We start from the raw sequence: 20929 nt of genomic DNA, 5'->3' as shown, positions 1-20929 counted from the left end.
CTTCCTTCCTTCCTTCCTTCCTTCCTTCCTTCCTTCCTTCCTTCCTCCTGCTCTCTCTCCTTCCTTCCTTTCTTCCTTTCTCCCTTCTCTCTGTCCATATAGAGTACTAGGGAATATAAATTTTTATCCCTGAAATCTTTTTTTCTTAAAGAAGCCTTAAACCCAAACCTTGAGGGTCGTTCTCCTCTCCCAGACTGGTAAAGAAGTCATTCTCAGCCTCATTTCTTACCTAACCTTAATCACTGATTGGGCATTGTCTCAAACTGAAATCTCTTAAAGACCTTAGCTTAAAAAGGCCAAGGTCTCCCACTGCATCCTGGGCCATCTCTCATTGTCCTGATCTATATCTTGCCACTGAACCTAGATGGCTCCAGAGGAAAAAGTGAGGCTGGTGACTTTGCACAGCCCTCCCTCACTTAAATCCAGTTCACTTACAAGTCGTGGCATCACCTCCCTTGATGTCGTGGTCTTCTTCCAGAACAGAACAAACAACAAGCTCTAATTTGACGGACGTTTTCCCTTATTAAGGATTTTAAGTTTGTCCCTGCAACTTCAGTCCACTGCTTCTCCCCTAAGGGGCCAAACAAAACCGCTTTCACCTTTCTTCCTTGGGACTTCCTTGGGACAAATACTTGAAAAATGTGATCATTTTTACGCCCACTTTTTCCTTCTCTGGATAAACATCTTTAGTTCCTTGAAATGATTCTCAAATGACTTAATTCCCAATTTCTTCACCACCCAAACTGTCTTGTTAGCTAATTAATCCCCTTACAGAAAATTTCTCCTCTTTCCTCAAGTCGGCAAAATAATCCCCAGCTTCCTTCAAAACACTGCTCAGTTGTCAACTTTTTACTAGAGGTTTCTCCTAGTTCCCTCCCACACCTTTTTTCGGCTCTCTACCTTGAAATGACTTCGCTATTATCAATCTGTGTACATATCAGGTCACCTCCCTCCCTCCTCCCAGCCCTCTTTCTTTCTTTTTTTAAAGCAATTGGGGTTAAGTAACTTGCTCAAGGTTACACGACCAGTTACTTCTGGGTGTGGAGCTAAATATCTAAGCCCGGGATTCGATCACTGGAGCCTGTGCTCTTGCAGCCCTCTTTCAAATGTAAATTCCTCAAGGGCTGGATTTTGTTCAATGTCTCTATTTACTGAACTTAAGTAGTAAGCACTTTCCGTTGGTCCTTTGTTCTGGAAGAAGACCAAGAAGTAAGGAAAGTGAAGCTACGACTTGTAAATGAATTGAAGGGAGAGAAGGCTATGCAAAGTCACCACTCTCTTTCTTCTCCCGAGCCCTTTGGGTCCAGGGGCGAGATACAGATCAGGACCATTGCAGATGGCCCCCAGTAGGCACTTAATTTATTTTGATTGAATTGAGTGGTGATCATCCTCTCTGGAGAACAGGTTACAAATGCCCTCTGACATAAACACAGAACCGAGTACTTTGCCCTGCAGACTCAGGAAGGTTAGAAACTCCGAGCCACACCCCGTACCCGGTGAAATTGGCAGAATTATAGCCCCGCCCCTAATTCTGACCACGCCTCTCATCGCCATAGGAACAAACCAAGCCTCCTGGGGCCCACCCAGCGCTACACAAGCTCCGCCCACCAGCCTTGTCCAGTATCCAATCATCGTCCCGGTTCAACTCTAGCACCTCTCTGATTTGGGAGGGCGGGCTGTTCTCTTTCTTCCCCCCCCCCCCCCCCCCGTCCAGGTGTCAGGGCTCTTTTGACTTTTTAGTTCTGACTTTCCCGCCTCAACGACAACCAGCTAATCAGAGGTCTCAGCTTCTGCGCCTACCGAGCCTATTCCGGACCAGATGAAAAGCCGTAGTTCTGATTGGTTTTTCTGCCACGGGAGGTGCCCTATAGCCATGGGGTTCCTTGCTAGGTGATCACCAGCAAGTATTACCTCGCGTGATTGGCCAGGGTAGGGGGACGGAGCCAGGAAGATGGCTGCTCTGGTCTCCGTTGCTGCGGCATCTATGCCTTCTGTGGTGGCTACGGGGACTTGCAGCGACTTCTCAGATCTGCGGGAAATCAAGAAGCAGCTCCTCCGGATCGCAGGGCTGAGCCGGGAGCGAGGTTTGCAGCACAGTGGGAAATGGTAAGGCTCCAGGGTCTGGAGTGGGAAGCCGGGCCTGGGCCCTCTGCTTCAGATGCCCCTCTTCCTCACAGGCTCGGCCTTTCTCTGTTTCAGGGCTTCGGAATTGGCCTTCTCCCTGGCCCCTTTGCCCCTGTCCGAGCTGCCGCCGCCTCCGCCCATCACTGAGGTAATAACTTTTCCATCCCCACCCCCCACTTCCGTTACAGGTGCCTGAATGAGGACACCTTCCTCATCTTCTGGCCCGGGAATTTACAAAACATTTACAAAGCTCTTTACATACCATGTTTCATTGGCTTCTCACGACGTTCTTGTTAAGAAAAAAAAAAAAGGCAGTCCAGGTATTACTGTCCTCGTTTTACAAACGAGAAACCCGAGGCCCAAAGGAGCAAACTTGAGTTAGCAGCATAGGGTGTACAGGTGGAAAGGGCCTTTAGCTCTGCCCCTTTATTTTGTGGATGAAACTGAGACCCTAAGAAGTGAAGTGACTTGTCCAAAGTCATCCAGCTAGTAAGTGGTAGAGCCCAAATTCAGAATGGAAAAGGACTCATAGGTCATTCAGTCTAGGGACCAGGATTACGTTTCCATCTTCTTGTATTTGACACTTGCTTATCTAGTCTTCCATTTAGAGATTTTGATTGGTGAGAGGAGCCGTTCCCATTATCTCATGAGCAGCACATTCTACTCTGGGACGCTTACAGTTTTTAGAAGTTTTGCCTGTCTGTAATATATATTCCGAACTAGAATGTTTCTATTCTTGTTCTTCCCTTTGTGATCCAGCAGAGCAAATCAAATCCCTCTTTCATTTGACAGTGCTTATTCGGTGGCACAGTGGATAGAGCACTGGCCGTGGAGCCAGAAAGGACAGAATTCAAATATGACCTCAGACACTAGCTTTGTGACCATGAGCAAGTCAGTCAACCTCCACCTGCATAAAACTGGAGAAGGAAATGGCAAACCACTGCAGTATCTTTTGCCAAGAAGACCCCATGGACAAACTGGTTCATGGGGTCATGAAGAGTCCAGACACAACTCAACAACAACAAATGTGGCATGTATACTACTACATGATGTGGGTACAAATAGGGAAAAAAAAACTTCCTGCTGTGTGTGTGTATACATGTGTATGTACTAAAATAAATACAAGATTGGAATAGCATTAGTAGTTTGGGGGAATCATGAGAGGCTTCATGTAGAAGAAGGTGCCTGAACTACATCTTGAAGAGTTGGATTCTATGAGAAATGTATCCTGGGTAAGGGGGATGACAGTGCAAAGGCCCTATAGCTGTGGGGTGTTTTGCTAGGTGACTGCTGCCAAGTATCACTTCTTGAAGAAAAGGTTTCAGAGAGGAGGCATAGGAAGAGAATGGAATGATAGTACATTATGGTTAAAGGAATGTCAAAGATTTGGGTCAAGGAAGTGGAATACTTGTGGGTAGTAGTGAGATTTGGAAGATAGACATACTTGGAGAATGGGAAGAGTGCTTGGAGGATTGGAAGAGCAGGTCATGGGACTTGAGATTAATGGACTGGGAAGTTAGAATGTTTGAAGAATTATCAGCAAAAATGTTGAAGTCTCTTAGTATGAGAAAGTTAGGAAGGAGAGGAAGACAGTGAGCCAGGTGCTGATTTCCTTGAGAAAGGGCTTGGTAGCCAACAACTAGCATGATTTGACTAAGGTGGAAAAATTGCATTTGAGTGAACTTGAAGGGAGAGTTTTCCAAATGATACCCACAAGTCAGTGGCAGTGGGGAACAAGGATTCCAGCTCTATTAGGCAACAGCGTGAATTGTGTGAATTAAGGTCCAACCAGTGCTGGCAAGGGATGTAGTATTCTTTAGAGGAAACCAGGTTTCAGTGAGAGCAAGAAGATAAAGTATGAGGGGAAGAGGCCCCCAAAGAAAGGAAATTTGTTTACTATAAAAGGTGAATTCCAGAGGTCATATTAGGAGTGGGCAGGATTGGAGTGAGAGGTGGGGTAAAATTGAGGAAGGTGGGGTTGGAGGCAGAGGTTGGACATAGTTTCCTGTTAAGTAGTTGGTGATTAAGCAAACCCTAGATTGGGAGAGTAGCTTGAAAACAGCTAACTACATTTTTCCTTCTCCAGGTTCCATTAACCAACTTCATGGCAAGTGCTCTTGCTACTATAAGACAGTTGCTTCCAACTTATAAAGTGCTTTTTCTCATAATAATGTGGGTTGAGGAGTAAAGGTATTTTGTCACACCGTTTGCATTTTGTTAAGCATGTCTCCGTTCACTTCACATTCCTTTTCCATAAAACCAGAGGATTTGATTTTTAAAACTTCTTCCTACTCTGATACCCACATTCAACTTTGAGAGAAGGCAGGGCAGGAATTATTTATTCTGATTTTAACAGATAAAGAAATTTAGGCCAGGGAGATTAAACAACTTGCTGATGGTTGGTTTCACAATAAGTGTTATATTTTGATTGGATCCCAGGTATCTTGATTCCTAATCGGGTGTTTTCATTATACCATATTAGTTCGTCATGGGAAAGATGAAATCCTTTTCTTCCTAGTAATTTATCTTTATTCCTGTTCTGTGTCCTTACAGAATAGTCCTTCTTCTTAAACATATATCTGTCATTTCACTATTCTGCTCAAAAATATTCAGCGATTCCTCCAAGTAAAGTTCAAACTCGTTTTCTGGCGATCAAGACCCCCATAATTTGGTGCCATTGTACTACTCATGGCTCTTGAGCATGTTTCTATGCCTTTGCTGTCAATGTACCCTGTGTCTGGAATGTTTCCTCTCTCTTTATTTGCCTGTCGAATTCTTGTGCATCATTTAAACCTCAACCAAATATTCTCTAGGAGTCAGCATAGTGGAGAGAATGGTAGATTTGGAATAGTAGTACAGATTCTGTCTCTGATACTTAAAGAGCTGTGTGTGATCTTAGGCAAGTTATTTAACTTCCCTGTGCTTCAGTGCTCTCATCTTTAAAATGAGACTTTGGACTAGATGATTTTTAAGGCCCCTTTCTGCCCTAAATCTAATCCTAATTCTTCCCAAAGTCTTTTCTGATTTCTTCCACTCCCACCAATTAATAAATCAGTCAAGTGCTTACTACCTGTCAGGAGGAGCTGTGCTTGGTGCTAGGGATTCAAAGACAGAAGGAAGTTGCATTCTATTGGGAGACATATGTAAAAGCAAAATGTATGCAAAGTTATCACATGGTAACTTTCTTTGGGAGGCTATAGCTGCCCAATGATCAAGAAAGTCCTAATATGGCAAGTTAGCTTAATTTTGAAGAAAGCAAGGGATTCTGAGAGGCAGAGGTATAGCAGGAGAGCTGTGTAGGTTGTGCAGAGGCACAGGTATAGTAGGACAAGAAATGGAACATTGTGTGTCAGCAGCAGCAAGGAAGCCGGTTTGAAACATAAAATGCATGAAAGAGGAGTGAAACTTAATCAACTTGAAAGATTGCAACAAGATTGGAGTTTAAATGCTGAACAGAAGAGTTTGTATTTGATCCCAGGGGTAATAAGGAGCTTTTTGAGAAGCGGCATAACATATTCTTGTGCTTTTATGTGTGGAGGGTGGACTGGAGAAGGAAGAGACTTGATTCAGGGAGACCAATTAAGAAACTATAGCTGCAGTCCGGATCAGAGGTGATGAGTGAGGGTCTTCATTGGAGTGGCGGCTATGTGGACAGAAAGAAGAGGATGAATGGGAAGATGGTGTGGAGGCGGAGTCACTAAGACTTCGGGAGTAGCTAATTGGGCGGGATCAGGGCGAGGAAGAAGGAAGGAGGCGGGAGGCGGGGCAGTGAAAAGTGGAGAAGAAACTCTTGATGTTACTGTCAACCTGGATACCTAGAGCAAGGTTGACGATGCCTTTCATAGAAATAGGTAAGACATGTTGAGTTTAAATGTCAAGGAAACATTCAGTTGGAAATGTTAATTAGCACCTCTCAACTCAGTTATCATACTAGTGTATTAAAGAATGATGATGCAAACTTTTGTTTTTTAATAAGCGTGTATAGTTATCACTATTGGATTCTAAGGCCCCTCACTAGATTATATGTTTTTTGAGGTAAGGAATCATAACTAATCTAAATTTTAAATATTTCCTGTGTAACATAGTTCTTTGTGTACACTCTCTGCCTCTCTCTCTCTCTAATAAATATTTGTTGATTAATTGGTCCCCATAGCACCCTGAAAAGGGAGATGTGCTTAATTACCTTCTAATGAAATGGAAACAGATGATTTGGTTTAGGCTCCAATTATGAATTTGGATTAGAAATTTGAAAGGCTGAGGTTTGTTGAACTAGGTATCTTATATTTAATTCTAGTTAATCTATGTAGAAACCTGAAAAGAGAATATCCAAACCTTAAAATTAAGGCAGTTTAGGTTCTGGAATCTGTCCTAAAGCCAGAATTGGAGAAATCAGATATTTTCTGTACATAATGGATTTATAAATTGATTCTTCTTTCCTAAAATAAGAGTGAAAATAAGGTCTTAATTTTAAGTGCTTTCCCCCTACTTTTTGGTCACCTGACCACCAAGTTGTAGCAAGTGATATTGATTAGCTAATATTTGTTAGGTATTGAGCTAGCATTAGATTTATTACTGTACTTATAAAGCTTCAATCTTTCATGAGGTTATTAATCTAGTGTGTTCTTTGAAACAGCGTGTTTTATCTGTAGTTTCCATGATGACTCTATATTTGTTTTTTGAAAACTTCTTATGATTAAAATAACTTATGTGGTGATTTAAGGTTTATAAATATTCCTTTTGACTATTTAAATATAAAAAAATTTATAGTCTCATATTCCTTTTTTTTTTTTTTTTTTTTTGGCTTTTTGGAGGGTAGGGCAATTGGGGTTAAGTGACTTGCCCAAGGTCACACGGCTAGTTTTTTTTTTGTGTATGTGTCAAGTGTCTGAGGCCTGATCCGAACCTAGGTCCTCCTGACTCCAGGGCCAGTGCTCTACTCACTGCACCACCTAGCCACCCCCTATATTCTCATATTATAGAGAAGGAAACTGAAACCCTTGGAGTGACTTGCCCATGGTGACACAACTGTCTCACCTGGGTCTGGGCCAAGTAGCCTATACTCTTAAGTCCAGTCCTCTGAACCATTTGATGGAGTGTTTCCTTAATTTCTTCTTAAGACTGACAACCACTACTTCTTTGATCTTGTGAACTTAAACCAGAGTGAGTTTTAAAGCTTTATCATTATTTCTCTAGCTCTTAAGAGTTTTGCTTAGCTTTTTCGGATGCATTGTTACGAATGAAGACAAAGAAAATCCTTTCACGGGAAGTTTGGTTTAAAAAAATATATATATTTAATTGTCAGTCAGCATATCCAAATATGAAAGATAGATTGTATATGAAACCATAAACTTCCGGTCATTTTTTTGGAGAATATATTAGTTTTTTTAAGGTAGAAACAAAATCTTCTTCATTGTGTCTGTCAACTTCTGAACTTTTTTTCCGTGTATTTTTGGTCAGTTATTCAATGCCTTCCCAATGGCTCCTTAGTGACTTTGGGATCAGATACAAACTCTTCTGTTTGGCATTTACACCCTTCACAGTCTTGGTGCAACCTGTCTTTCCAGGCTTGTTAAGCATCATCTCCCTTCATGCACTTTATATTCCAGACAAACTGACCTCCTTACTGTTTCTGAAACACAGCATTCTATCTCCTTTTCTTCTAACTGTGCCTTTGCTCAGATCTTCCCATATACCATTTAATAACCTTTTTTTTATTTCTATAATGGAATTCATTGAAAGTTATAATTTTTAAACTTAATTTATTCTCTATCAGACTTTATTTTATTCATTTTTATCATTTATTCTCTATCAGACTTTATTTTATTCATTTTTATCAGAAGGGAATACCACCTTTCTTGTTTTACTTGTAATAATCCTCAGAATTTTAGCACACTTGTTCAATATTGACTACATACAGTTACTATATCTATTAACTTTATAACTTTTAAACAAATTTTTTGTTTTGTTTTACCATTTATTAGCATCAACCAGTGCCCTTACATTAAAAATAAATAATTGATATGGGAGGGAAGAAACAAAGAATCATGAGAAGAGTGAAGGAAGAGCAGAAATTATATATACCTCAACACTTTTAGTGGACAAAACCTTGAAGTTTATATGGCTGAATTGGGTGGCACAAATTTTTCCCCTTCTACTGTACCTCTGAGGAATTTTCTTTATGAACATGTACTTTCAGCTTATATACCTCAGTCTCTTTAATGAAAAATGGAAATATCATGTTTGTGTTCTGGGCTTTCAGCAGTATCCCTGTATTTGAAAACTATCTTGAAATAGTGTAAATATAATACACTATTAGTGGAAGTGTGAACTGATCCACCCATTTTGGAGAATGATTTGGAATTTTGCTCCAAGAGTTATAAAACTGTATACCCTTTGTACCACTACTAGGTTTGTTTCCCAAGGTGATCAGGGAAAAAGGAAAAGAACTTACATGTTCTAAAATATTTATAGCCATGCTTTGTGGTGGCAAAGAACTGGAAATTGAGGGGATGCCCATCAGTTGGGGAATGGCCAAACAAGTTGTGATTTGTGATTTGTGCTGGAAAACTACTGTGCAAAAGAAATGATGAGCTGATTGATTTTAGGGAAACATGGGAAAACTTCCATGAAATAATGAAGAGTAAAATGAGCAAAACCAAGGGAATACTGTATAGAGCAACAGCAGTATTATTTGAAGAACAACTGTGAATGGCTAGGTTATTTTTAGTATTGTAAATACTCGGGTCAACCACAGAGCACCTATGAAGGAAAATGCTATTTACCTCCAGAGAAAGAATTGATAAATAGAAGTATGTATTGTATGAATTTTTACATATATACACGTTTGTGTCTAATGGTTATTTTCCCCAGCAAGGGGTGGGGAGGGAAGGATAAAAAAATGTACAGCAAAGAACAAAAGAAAATCCACAGAAAAGCAGGATAACTTTGAAAATAATGTGTAGCATTTATTACAGTTTTTCAAAAAAAGTAAACTGTGAAATGGAAATTTATGGTTTCATATTAAATCTTTTCATGTTGTATATACATGGAAGTTTTTTTTACTTTTTGTATTTAGGTTAAAATGAATTAAACTTTAAAAAAGAGTGTAAATAAAATAATTAGCAGTTATTTTACATTTATATGGGACTTTAATTTCAAATATTATGGAAGACATTATATAAAATCCTCATAAATACATAATATCCTTCATGAAGTAATATAGATTCTTATATTCATTTTTTAAAAGTATACATTTTTTTTTAAGAATTTTTAAAACAGGTAAACTGTAATCTAATATTATGGGTTCCTGTTAGTAGTCCTTTGAATCCTCTGGTTGCCTTTCATTTTTCATAATTATTCTTTCCCTACATTTTTATGAGAGGCAAGTTTAGGGAATTGGGTTATATAGTATTGGATAAAGTTAGAAGTGTTTTTATTTGAAACTTGATTGACATTTTGAAAGTAAATCTTTCTTTGTGCATTAATTTCATCATAAATTAATAAGTGCTTCCTTTAGTAATTAACTCCTGCCTTAGCTGTTTATTAAAAGGTAGATGAAAATTAATAATTTCAGTCGTTGGGATATTGCCAAATACCTATGTGTTTGTGATTGGATAAATACAGCTTTACATTTTAACCTTCCATCATATTGTTCTTCCTGAATTAATACAATTTAACTGTGAACTCTTTCTTCCTTCTTTATTAAACAACTAAGGATAATTAAATAGTTTTCTAAGATCTTCATATCAGTCAGCAGCAGAGCAAAGATCTGGGAATTCAATAAGATATTGCCTGTATTCCAGTTTTCAGTCCTTTCTAGGTGCATATTTCTGGATTTATGTCAGCTTAAATGATGACTATGACATTAAAATATAAAGGAGACTTTTCAGGAATTTTATTGCTCTCTTATTGTAAACTTTCAACATGAATAAAGAAGTGGTAGGTGGAAGATTCATGATGAGTGTTGGTAGTAGGAAATAGAAGTCAGCAAGAAGGAAAATAGATATTTCTTCAGTTTTGAAATTCGTGAATGTATTTCCTAGAATCTCATTGCTTGTTCCCTACTACCTGTACTTTTCTTCTCCCTCCTTTTTCTTTTCCCACTCAGGAAAAAAAAAATCCAAATTTTCTTTTCTAGGAGGATGCGCAAGATTTGGATGCTTATACTCTGGCTAAGGCCTATTTTGATGTAAAAGAATATGATCGAGCAGCTCATTTCCTTCGTGGCTGTAAGAGCCAGAAAGCCTATTTCCTGTATATGTATTCCAGATACCTGGTGAGAACTGTTTCCAGATATGAATGAAGCATTTATTAAATGCTTACTATATGCAAAGCTTTAAGTGCTGGGGATATGAACAGAAAAGCAAGATAGTCCATACTCTTAAGGAACTCATGTTCTAATTGATAGGAACATAGGAATAATACATAGGAAAGATTTGAGATGCCAGTCAGATGGAAGAGTACCATGATCCTTAGGGTGCAGCAATAAAACAGATATGAATACCTCTTCTTTAATGACATTTCTGCCACAAAAATTATATCAGTTTCTGATACTGAATCATTTGACAGTGCCAAGGAGTTTGGTAGCAAGAACTTTTCTGGTTCTTTAGTAGCTATGGCTGTAGCACCTGTAGGAGCAGATATAGCTTCAAGACCTTAATGTAGCTTTCTTATGGGGCACCAAAAAGAAAAGTATTTTCCTTTGCTTATGTAGCAGGATCTGGGGTTAGTTATACTCAGTTATAGGTCAACTCATCCTGCTAATGATTCATTCCCATATTTAATTTTATCATCTTGAACTTTAAAGTAACCCAGAGATATGTTTGGATATTTTCTTGCTAATAAAATTGCAACAAATTTCTCATTAATTTATGAGTTAACTCAAGTCCCTATCCCAGTTCATTAAATATTATTTATTCAATAACTAGAGGAATCTCCTTTCCCAATAGTAGTTATGTATAACTCTCTATACTACATCCCTTAATTTCTTAGGATTGAATAAATGTTAAAGTTAGGGAATGTATAATTTACTAATGGTAAAACCTCTAATAAAACAGACAATTATTTACAATATTTTACTTGTGAGAGAGCACAGCCAGAGTAATTTTCTCTGAGTTTGATGGCAAATGATTTGTTTTCGCCTCTGGAAACAATTTTCCCATTGGTTGACTCAGGATACTAATTAATGTCTCTCAAGAATTCTCTTCATATTTCTTCTCAAGATAAATTAAATTCAGTCTCTTAGGAAAAAGTTACTTTAGTTCTTTTTTGTTTTCAGCCATCATAGGTAACAGTTTCTGCAGAATGTACTATAAACTCTTGAGTTCCTCACAGACTCTCCACAAAACTTTTTTTACAGTGTTTTTTTTTTTTCATAAATTAACAGTTAAGACAGCTCTAACAAGAAAGAAGTTTCTCTTTATTTTTGTATTTCTTCTCCAGAGCTTCTCATAGATCAAAATTGAAACCAAACTGTTCTTTACTCCATATGGAGAAACACCTCATAGAATGACAGTTATAATACAACTGTAACTTCAAACTGCCCTTTCCTCAACATCCCATTTGGCTCTTAAAGATATAATAACAATAACTATAGTCTTTATGGGAGAGTCTACGAAACTAGGTGTCACTCTTAAATTGTGATTATTAATAGGTGTAGCAAAGGGCTACTTATTGAAATCACTTCCTAAATATTTCATTAGAATCGTGAAAGAAACTTAGAAATATTTCTTTTGGGATACAGCGTCTGTGTCATATATTTCAAGTTATTAAAGATGCTTAATGCTCAAGAGTTGCTGCCGTATACTATATTATAGGTAGCCTGGCCTATTTTGATCTAAAATCTCAGTTGGTACATTTTGTTAAAATTGGTGGCGGGCATTTTGCCCTTGTTTGTTGAACTTCTGGAGTTATAATGGACCCTTTCAGTGATCAGTTTAATGTTTTTCTTGTGATACAATGTGCCCTCAACTGCCTGATGTATATCAATAAAGATGGGTGCCATGAAAGAGGACCTTTTTGCCAACTCACCAAAATTGTGAGCTTTGAGTATTATTTAAAAACTAATTTCAAAAATTATGCTTCACTGTTAGACTTTACAGTTTTCTTTCTAGATGCTCTTATCCAAACTGACTTCAAGACACTAAAAGTATTTAGACAAGCAGCTATATAAAAAGAAGCAACATTTGCTGAAATACGGAAGATGTACTCTTTGGAGGGCAAATAACATCATCAAAACTTTAGAGAGTGATGAAGTGAGATGTGTATTGACCAGTTGTAGATGCTGTTTTGTGTGGACTAAGGCTCTTAGGAAAAGTTTAAAAATATAGACTATTTTCTTATTGTTATGAACAGGTTTTAAAATGAACAATGAAAGTCCTACTTTTTGATTTTGCTTTACAGTCTGGAGAAAAGAAGAAGGATGATGAAACAGTTGACAGTTTGGGTATGAAGTTTTGTCTTACCTTTTAGAAAAAAATTACTAGCAAACTGGTATGTGTTTGTTAGGTATGATTGTTGGGCATTGTAAGAGTTGAATGGCCAAAGGCCTCTCTTTTCAACCAAATTAAGATAACTTTAAAGTTGACTGGCTCCTTGTAGCCATTGTTTCTTAGAAGTACTAAGCAAGTATGAATTCTTCACTTCATGCCACTGGGAGTAGTTAAACCTAAGAGATAAAGCAAAACTAGTTTGATCCTCAGAGATTTTATTTTGTTCATAGGCCCCTTGGAAAAAGGGCAGGTGAAGAATGAAGCCCTTAGAGAGCTAAGAGTTGAACTCAGCAAAAAGCACCAGGCACGAGAGCTTGATGGATTTGGCCTTTATCTGTAAGTCTGGGTGATCATTGGCGGTTTTTGTTTTTTCTTGAGTTGAAGAGGCACACTGTAGCAAGACACCAGAGCACAGCAGAAAGAACATTGGGCCAGAAATCTGAAAACTTGGAGTTGAGTCCTTGCTCTTTCTCTTATTGGCCATGTGATATTTAGCAAGTTATTTAATTTCTAGGAGCCTCAGTTCCTACATCTTTCTAATGAAACCAATTATACTTGCGCTGGTGACCATGTGGCTTTTTTGTGAGTAAAGCTCTTTGTAAAACATAAAAAGAGCTGCATGATAATCACTAGCGTTTATGTGGTACTCTGAGATTCGCAAAGTACTTTACAAATATCTCACTTTTTATCCTTACAACCACTCTAGGAAGTAGGTGCTACTATTATCTCCATTTTACACATGAGGAAACTGATGCAGATAAGGTGAAGTGCCTTGGCCAGAGTCACAGCTGGCACATGGCAGAGGCTGGATTTGAACTAGCATCTTCCTAACGCTAGGTCCTGCACTCTCTCACTTGAGTGATAATTGTCAATATAAAGTCTTGATTTCTGCTTCGTGTTCCCTGATGGTTTTCTCTCCTTGTAGGTATGGGGTGGTGCTTCGGAAGCTGGACTTGGTAAAAGAGGCCATTGATGTGTTTGTGGAAGCCACTCACATTTTACCTTTACACTGGGGAGCCTGGCTGGAGCTGTGTAACCTGATCACAGACAAAGAGATGGTAAGTTGAGGAAGGAGCTAAGAAAAATCTTTCATGTGCTGTTTCCATCCCATGACCTAGTTAATTGAAATATTCAACCAACCTTTTCAGTTGTTAAAGGGAATTTTTCTGACTAATGTAGCTGGCTCTTATATATTTTTTTGAGTTGTTTTGCTAACTTTGAAATTTGATCTTAAAGATCACTGGCTAGTTAGTGATTGGTCCTTTGTGGCCACTCTTGTTTCATGGTTAATGTCAAAATTTGATTGGAAAATTTTCCTTCACATGGAGTTTTACTGTATCTAAACTTTGTTACTTTCCAATAACATTGTCTAGCTTTCAACATAATCTAGCAGTTCCATTGCTACCTCTGTAATTTAGGAATATTTTTTCTGACCTAAGAATTGAATTGAATAAATTTTGTTGTTTCTTCAGGATTTCTTTTGTAAGTTCTGTGAAAATTTGACCGTTTCTTTGATGTTGATGTCTTTAACACTTTTGGGCTGGATCATCTTCAGAGTTTGTTTCTTTTTTTCAGGTATTATTAATACCCATTAAAGAAGACTAACAAAAAATGTCTCCTTTTTGGCATATTTAAAGAGCCAAGAGTTGTCTTGTCTTCTTTCCTCCTCTGATCTCTCCTTCCCCTCTCCCCCAATGAAGATGTTGCCTGATAACTTCCAAATGCATCTTTTCTTCTGTCCTCTCACCCAAGATTGTCACATGGCTCTGTCTGCTGAGCATTTCCATGTAGATAGTTTGTGATTACCTCAAATTCAACATTTCCAAAACTAGACTCTTCTTCTTTCCTTCCAAATAAGCTTCACCTTCCAACTTGCCCTTCTCTGGCAGTTGTACCATCATATTTTGTCTTTTCTTTCTCCTTTTTTTCCCTTTTTAAGGAAAATTCTAAATACTTCTGCATAGCTTGTGAAGCTCCTTATAATATCTCTCTCCCCCCACACTATATGTGTGTGTATATACATATATGTATATATGTATGTGTATATATACCATATACATATGTGTTTACATATACATATAATATATACACAGAGAGAGACTTATTTCTCCCTCTTCCATGCATGAACCCTCCAGTCCGTTCAGCTTCATTTCCTTACTTCCCTCTTCATACTCTAGATTCATTTCCTCCAATCTGTTTTTTCAATTGTGATAACCTTTTCTTCTCTCTTCTCTTATCTTTGTGCTAGCCATTCTTCAAAGCCCTTCTCCAGTTCTACCTCCTTGAAACCTTCCCTAACTTGCTTTTCTCTGAATTCCTTACTATAAAATTTCTAGTTTAAATGTTACACTATAACACTTAATTATGCTGTCTTGTGTTGATCATTATTATTCTCTGTGTTTTGATTTTGTTTCTTAAATTAAGAGTTTAAAAATATTGAAGTCAGGGATCTTTTCTTTTGTTTTGCTTAATACAGAGTTGAGCCTACAGTAGATACTTAGTTGCTGGTTGGTTGGTTGATGTTTGGGGAGGGAATTGGGGACATAAATTAGCCAATTTGTAAATATATCCTTTCTTTGGATCTTAATTGCTGCCAGCTGAAGTTCCTGTCCTTGCCAGACACCTGGATGAAGGAATTTTTTTTGGCTCATATATATACAGAGTTGCAGCTGATAGAGGAGGCCCTACAGAAGTATCAGTCTCTCATTGATGTGGGCTTTTCTAAGAGCACGTACATCATTTCCCAAATTGCGGTTGCTTATCACAATATCAGAGGTAAGTGAGTCAGGGTATCAAAATGCCATCAAGTCACCAAAGAAGTATCTTTAATACTTACAGAACTCTCTTTATTGTGCAGATATTGACAAAGCCCTCTCTATTTTCAATGAATTAAGGAAGCAAGATCCCTACAGGATTGAAAACATGGACACATTCTCCAATTTGCTCTATGTTAGGGTGAGCTGTTTTTCCTTTTTGCCTTGACATTATTAAATTATATTGATTCAACAATCTATTGGGTATGGGTATCATCCAGGTGGATTAACAATTTTTCCTCCAGTTAACTTTTTTTTTGCATGAAGTTCTGAAAGGGATTCCTTTTTCCATGATCTAATTTATTTTTTCTCTTCCTTCAGAGCATGAAACCTGAACTGAGCTATCTGGCTCATAATCTATGTGAAATTGACAAATATCGGGTAGAGACCTGCTGTGTAATAGGTAAGAATCATTTTTCTAATTGGAGTGCTGGGAGTGGGTGGGGAAAAGTGTTAAAGAAGTCGGTTCTTGAGGTAGAGATGTTAACAAAGCAGAAAGTTAGTGCACAGGATGGTTCAGGTTGATCTCTTTTTTTTCTGCCTAACTTTCATATGAATGGGTGTTCCTTTTAAAGTGGTAACTGTCCAAAGTCTAGATTTCATGATGGTAAGAAAACCTCCTTTTCCCTTGAAATCATTCTTAAAAGTATTAAATTTATTTCTGAATCTTTTAGCATTGGGACAGTAAAAATAGACTGAAGAGATGTCACAAAATAGAGTAGTTCTAGTAATGAGGGTAGGACTTATAAAATAAAATGGGGGTGGGGGACAACTTTTGACCAGAATCCCAAGAGGAATGGTCAGATTGCTGATTTCAAGACAAGAGAATGGACCTGAGATATTGTTGTTCCTTTTTCTGACTCTTTGGAAAAATTAATTTTGAAGCTTACAGCTAAATTATTTTTTTCTTAAGAGAGAAATATTTAAAACATTCAAAAAGGTGCATGTTCGGGGCGGCCAGGTAGCACAGCGAGTAAGAGCACCAGCCCCACTGTCAGGATGACCTGGAGATCGAATCCTGGGCTCAGACACTTAGCACCAGAAACACCTGGCCGTGTAACCTTGAGCAAGTTACTTAACCCCAATTGCTTAGGGGCTGCCAGGTGGCTCAGCAAGTAAGAGCACCAGCTCCAGTGTCAGGATGACCTGGATCAAATTCAGGCTCAGATACTCAGCACCACACCCAGAAATAACTGGCAGTGTAACCTTGAGCAAGTTACTTAACCCCGATTGCTTTAAAAAAAAAAAAGGTACATGGTGAATTTGAGAGAACTGGCTTCAGGGTTCAAGTCCCATCTCTAACTACCAGTTGTGTAACCTACTGAAAGTCACTTACTAACTTCTTAGTGCCCCAGGCAATTCCTTAGGGCAACCACTGCTGATCTACACTGATTGAAGATGTTTTCTCACAAGGAATTCCCTGTACCAATGAAATCATGGGTAATGGCCAAAAAACAAGTATGGTCTTCAACTTAACCATTTAAACAATTCAGCATGGGCAGAACAAAACTTTCAATAAATATAACATAAGAAAAATATTTTATTTTTCTAATATAACTAGATAAAGGAAAGAGTGTGATAGGGAGAGAGGAGAAAAAAGGGACTGAGATTCTGAAGAGAAAAGAAATGAAGAGAGACTTGGAGAGAGAGAAACTGACATTATTTGCCTGACCCCACTTTGAATAGCACTCTTTTCCTTGCTGGCATCTGTTCCCAAGGCAATGGCCTAAATTGGCTTCTTTGCAGCAGCCTTAGCTTTTTTTCCCACCTTTCCCACTAACCAATATTACTGATCCATCCAGATTCCCTGATGTACCTGACTTCAGTTGTGTCTCCTGCTTTCCACTCCTCTGCTGCCACTATCTGGTTCTCCATCTTCTCCCCTGACTGCACATTTGGGGCTCTGTCACTAGTCCTCTGCCTTTCCTGTCTCATCACTAAAGTCCCTCCATCTTTAAATACTGTCTCAAGATGTATTTTTCATAGCATACCAGACTCTATGTCTTGCTATCACAACTCTTCTAGTTTTGCATGAAATTGTTTGTTAATTTTAACTGTGTAACATAGGAAGAGCAGCTTTGCAGATACTTAATTTTAGGAAACTTGCCCCAAGCCAGATGAAATAGACGACATACTGGTTTTGTCTCCAACTAGATTCTTTCTATCCCAGGGATTTCTTTTGTGACTGTATAGTTTTTTCTTATTTTTTTGTTCTTCTCAGGTAATTATTACAGCTTACGTTCTCAACATGAGAAAGCAGCACTTTATTTCCAGAGAGCCCTAAAATTAAATCCCCGATATCTTGGGGCCTGGACCCTCATGGGACATGAATACATGGAAATGAAGAATACGTCTGCGGCTATCCAAGCTTACAGGTGTGTTTGTGTGCTGGGGTGAGACCAGGTTGCATTAGGAAAACAAGTATTTTGTGGGTGTCAGTATTGTTCCAACCTACACTCACATACCTAACAATACATTTCCATTCCTCAGACATGCTATTGAGGTAAACAAGAGAGACTACAGAGCTTGGTATGGCCTTGGACAAACCTATGAAATTCTTAAGATGCCATTTTACTGCCTTTATTACTACCGACGGGCCCACCAGCTGCGGTAAGTCTAACCACTTTGGTGCGGGGCAGCTTGATGCTAATCAGGGCTAATCAGTGTCCACTCAAGGAATCACAATGAATAATTTGACTTAGGTAAAATCTTTGAAACGTTTTGGAGTCATTTAAAATTTTTCCTTTGGGGGAACTCCATTAATAAGTTTAGTATAGGACATTGAAGAGCAGTGGGATAGTCCATACATTACTTTGGGATGGTGGCAGTGGTTGGACAGAAGTCACAAATAGCTGCTGACAGCGGTCTCCCTTATCTTGTAGACCCAATGATTCCCGTATGCTGGTGGCCCTAGGAGAATGTTATGAGAAACTCAATCAGCTTGTGGAAGCCAAAAAGGTGCCTGGGGTTGGGTAATGGGGCATTGCATGACATTTTTGCAATTTAAAGAAGGTTGGTCTGTCTGTTTCTGATTACATTTGGTGTTAATCTGATGCATACGCCAATCTCAAGCAGGGTGTGTGCTGGGCCCTATACTTTGTCTGCTCGTGTGCAATTCCCTGTATGGTGTCTATTGGGCAAGGCAGGGCCAGAAGCCACAATCTGTGGAAGGCTGTCTGTGGCCAGGTACCTGCCACCTGAGCTTTGTTGGCACCAGCAAGTGTTCTTCTGCACTCTGAGCACCAGCTTGAGCTCCTGCAGGGTTTGCTGAAGCCTGAGCCTCAAGGTAATTGTCTGCTTGTTGGTAGGTGTGGGGTGGCTCCAGTAACCACTTTGTCCCTTTGGCAGTGTTACTGGAGAGCTTACGCTGTGGGAGATGTGGAGAAAATGGCTCTTGTGAAACTAGCAAAGTGAGTAAAAAAAGACCAAACATTCTTAAGTGTTTCAGCCCCATACACTCTGGGAGTGTCTGGGAATGATCCTAAAAGGGAACTGAAGATGTAGGGATTGTGAGAAGTAAAGAAATATGATTTTCCCTTAGGTGAATTAGGGTATGTCAGTGTAATCATGAAGAAGTTCTCAATTAGGTGAAGTTCTAAGAATGAACTAAAGGAAATTCACAGGTAGTGCATTGGTATGGTGGAAGGAGGAAATTAATCACATACTCCGTAAGGCAAAGAGGAGAGCTCTTTCGTCCTATACTGGCTCATTTGTTTTTGGCTGTGGCCAGGGCAACTTAGAAACCCACATAAGTTGTGACCAGTTGATAGGTGGTTTTTTTTTTTAAAGCTGATCTCATCCCTTCTAGCTTCTTCCTGGGTTCCTGAAAAATGAGTTGTTTAATTTCCTCCAGAACTAACCCTCTCAGCTCTTCCCATATTTTATTGTTAGCAAAGTAATGATACTTCTAATGGTGGTGACTATTAAATATAGAGGTCACTACTAATATCATGGATTGTTTCTATTTTTTACTTTCATGTAGTCCAGTTTATTTTAGACTCTAGGTGTGTATTGATTGTATGTTGCCTTGGTTCAGAGGTCTTTTTATGCTTACAATCCATTTCTTTCAGACTCCATGAACAGTTGACTGAATCAGAACAAGCAGCTCAGTGCTACATCAAATACATCCAGGATATCTATTCGTGTGGGGTATGTATCAAAGGCAAGGGAGTTAAGTCAGTGCATCTGTCACTGTCACTTCAGTGATTTCTGTTTTTTTCCTTTTTAGGAAATAGTGGAACACTTGGAAGTGAGCACTGCTTTCCGATATCTGGCTCAGTACTACTTTAAATGCAAACTCTGGGATGAAGCCTCAGCCTGTGCACAGAAATGTTGTTCATTCAATGATGTGAGTGTCAATATTCAGTCAAGATTTCTCATTTAAACATAAAATATCTTTCAAGGGAGGGGGTTGTCAAGCTGAAGGATATCTTTAAGAAGAATTGGCCTAACTTTTTTGTAACTTGGGATACATTATTTGTTTCAGACTCGAGAGGAAGGTAAAGCCCTACTTAGACAGATCTTACAGCTTCGAAATCAAGGAGAGGCTTCTACCACCGAGATAGCTGCTCCCTTTTTTCTACCTGCATCACTTTCTGCTAACAACACTCCTACACGCAGGGTTTCTCCACTCAACCTCTCTTCAGTCACACCATAGACTTTTACTTTCTACGCTGGATTGTCAGTCCCTTATTAAGTCCTGACTCGTAGACAGAAACTGGATCTGTTCTTCAAGGGCCTCATCTCTTTCAGTTTCTGCATTTGGAGACCACTGCTTGAGGATTATAGAGGGTCAGTGCTCCAGCTGCAGGCAGATTGAATCCTGTCTGAAGAAGACATTATCTATTTGCTACAGTTAGAGCAGCTGGACTCTTTAGGAAGCACTTTTATCTCCCTCCTGACTGAGACTAGCTGCTGTTTTTAGTCCTTTCCCAACCAAAATCTTTTTAAGAACCCCTTTAATGGCACTTTAGCAGGTGATGCTGTCAGAGCCTTCTTTCTTTGCTGCTTGGTGGGATTGTCCTTCTGAAGCTGAGAAAGGCAGGCAGCTCTCCTACTAAGAGCTCTGCTTTCAGCACCTGTGGGATGCTATTAGACTGAGCCAAGTTGCTGCAACTAAATAACTCAGAAGCAAGATCGCTAATAGCTTGCTGAAACCGCTTTTGGGCTAGGAAAGCAAAGAGCAAACTTCTTGATGCTCTGTAGAGAGGGGAATGAAGCCTGGACAGGCCCTTGGTTTCAGCTCTGAGGTGTGGGGAAGAAAGATCAAGCTGTCTTACTCAACGAACAGTATTCATTATGTTCCTGTCTAGAACGTTGTAACTCACAAGTGGCTCTCTAACTTGTCATGGAGGAGAGGGAGAGCCTGAGCAGAAGACTCTTATCTGAAGAGCCAGTCTGTTTTAATAAAAATATTTTTTTAACCCAATTTCCTTCATTTATTTTTCCAAAATTAGGTTAGGGGGATGGAACCATCCCTGTTAACAAGTATCTCAGTAAACT

At 38.9% G+C, this 20929-nt stretch overlaps 2 protein-coding genes across 5 annotated transcripts in view; both read left to right on the top strand.

Moving 5' to 3' along the window:
• The window catches only part of BRD8 (bromodomain containing 8), an 85519-nt gene that overhangs the window by 26248 nt on the left and 38342 nt on the right, over positions 1-20929 (top strand). The gene's annotated exons all lie outside the window — the stretch shown is intronic.
• On the top strand, positions 1894-20855 carry CDC23 (cell division cycle 23). The gene is made up of 16 exons (XM_069104291.1): positions 1894-2106; positions 2200-2272; positions 10262-10399; positions 12526-12568; positions 12845-12950; positions 13540-13672; positions 15212-15389; positions 15472-15569; positions 15749-15830; positions 17649-17802; positions 17918-18037; positions 18310-18385; positions 18776-18837; positions 19498-19576; positions 19656-19775; positions 19914-20855. Exons 1-16 carry the CDS (start codon positions 1952-1954, stop codon positions 20082-20084), a joined length of 1788 nt encoding a protein of 595 aa, XP_068960392.1. The 5' UTR covers positions 1894-1951; the 3' UTR covers positions 20085-20855.

Source organism: Petaurus breviceps, unplaced genomic scaffold (genome assembly GCF_028583685.1).
Source record: "Petaurus breviceps papuanus isolate PSGF00001 unplaced genomic scaffold, PetGlider_PUasm1.0 685, whole genome shotgun sequence".
In the NCBI taxonomy this organism is placed as follows: Eukaryota; Metazoa; Chordata; class Mammalia; order Diprotodontia; family Petauridae; genus Petaurus; species Petaurus breviceps.
Note: the sequence above shows the minus strand (reverse complement) of the source record. Positions and strands in the feature narration are given on the sequence as shown.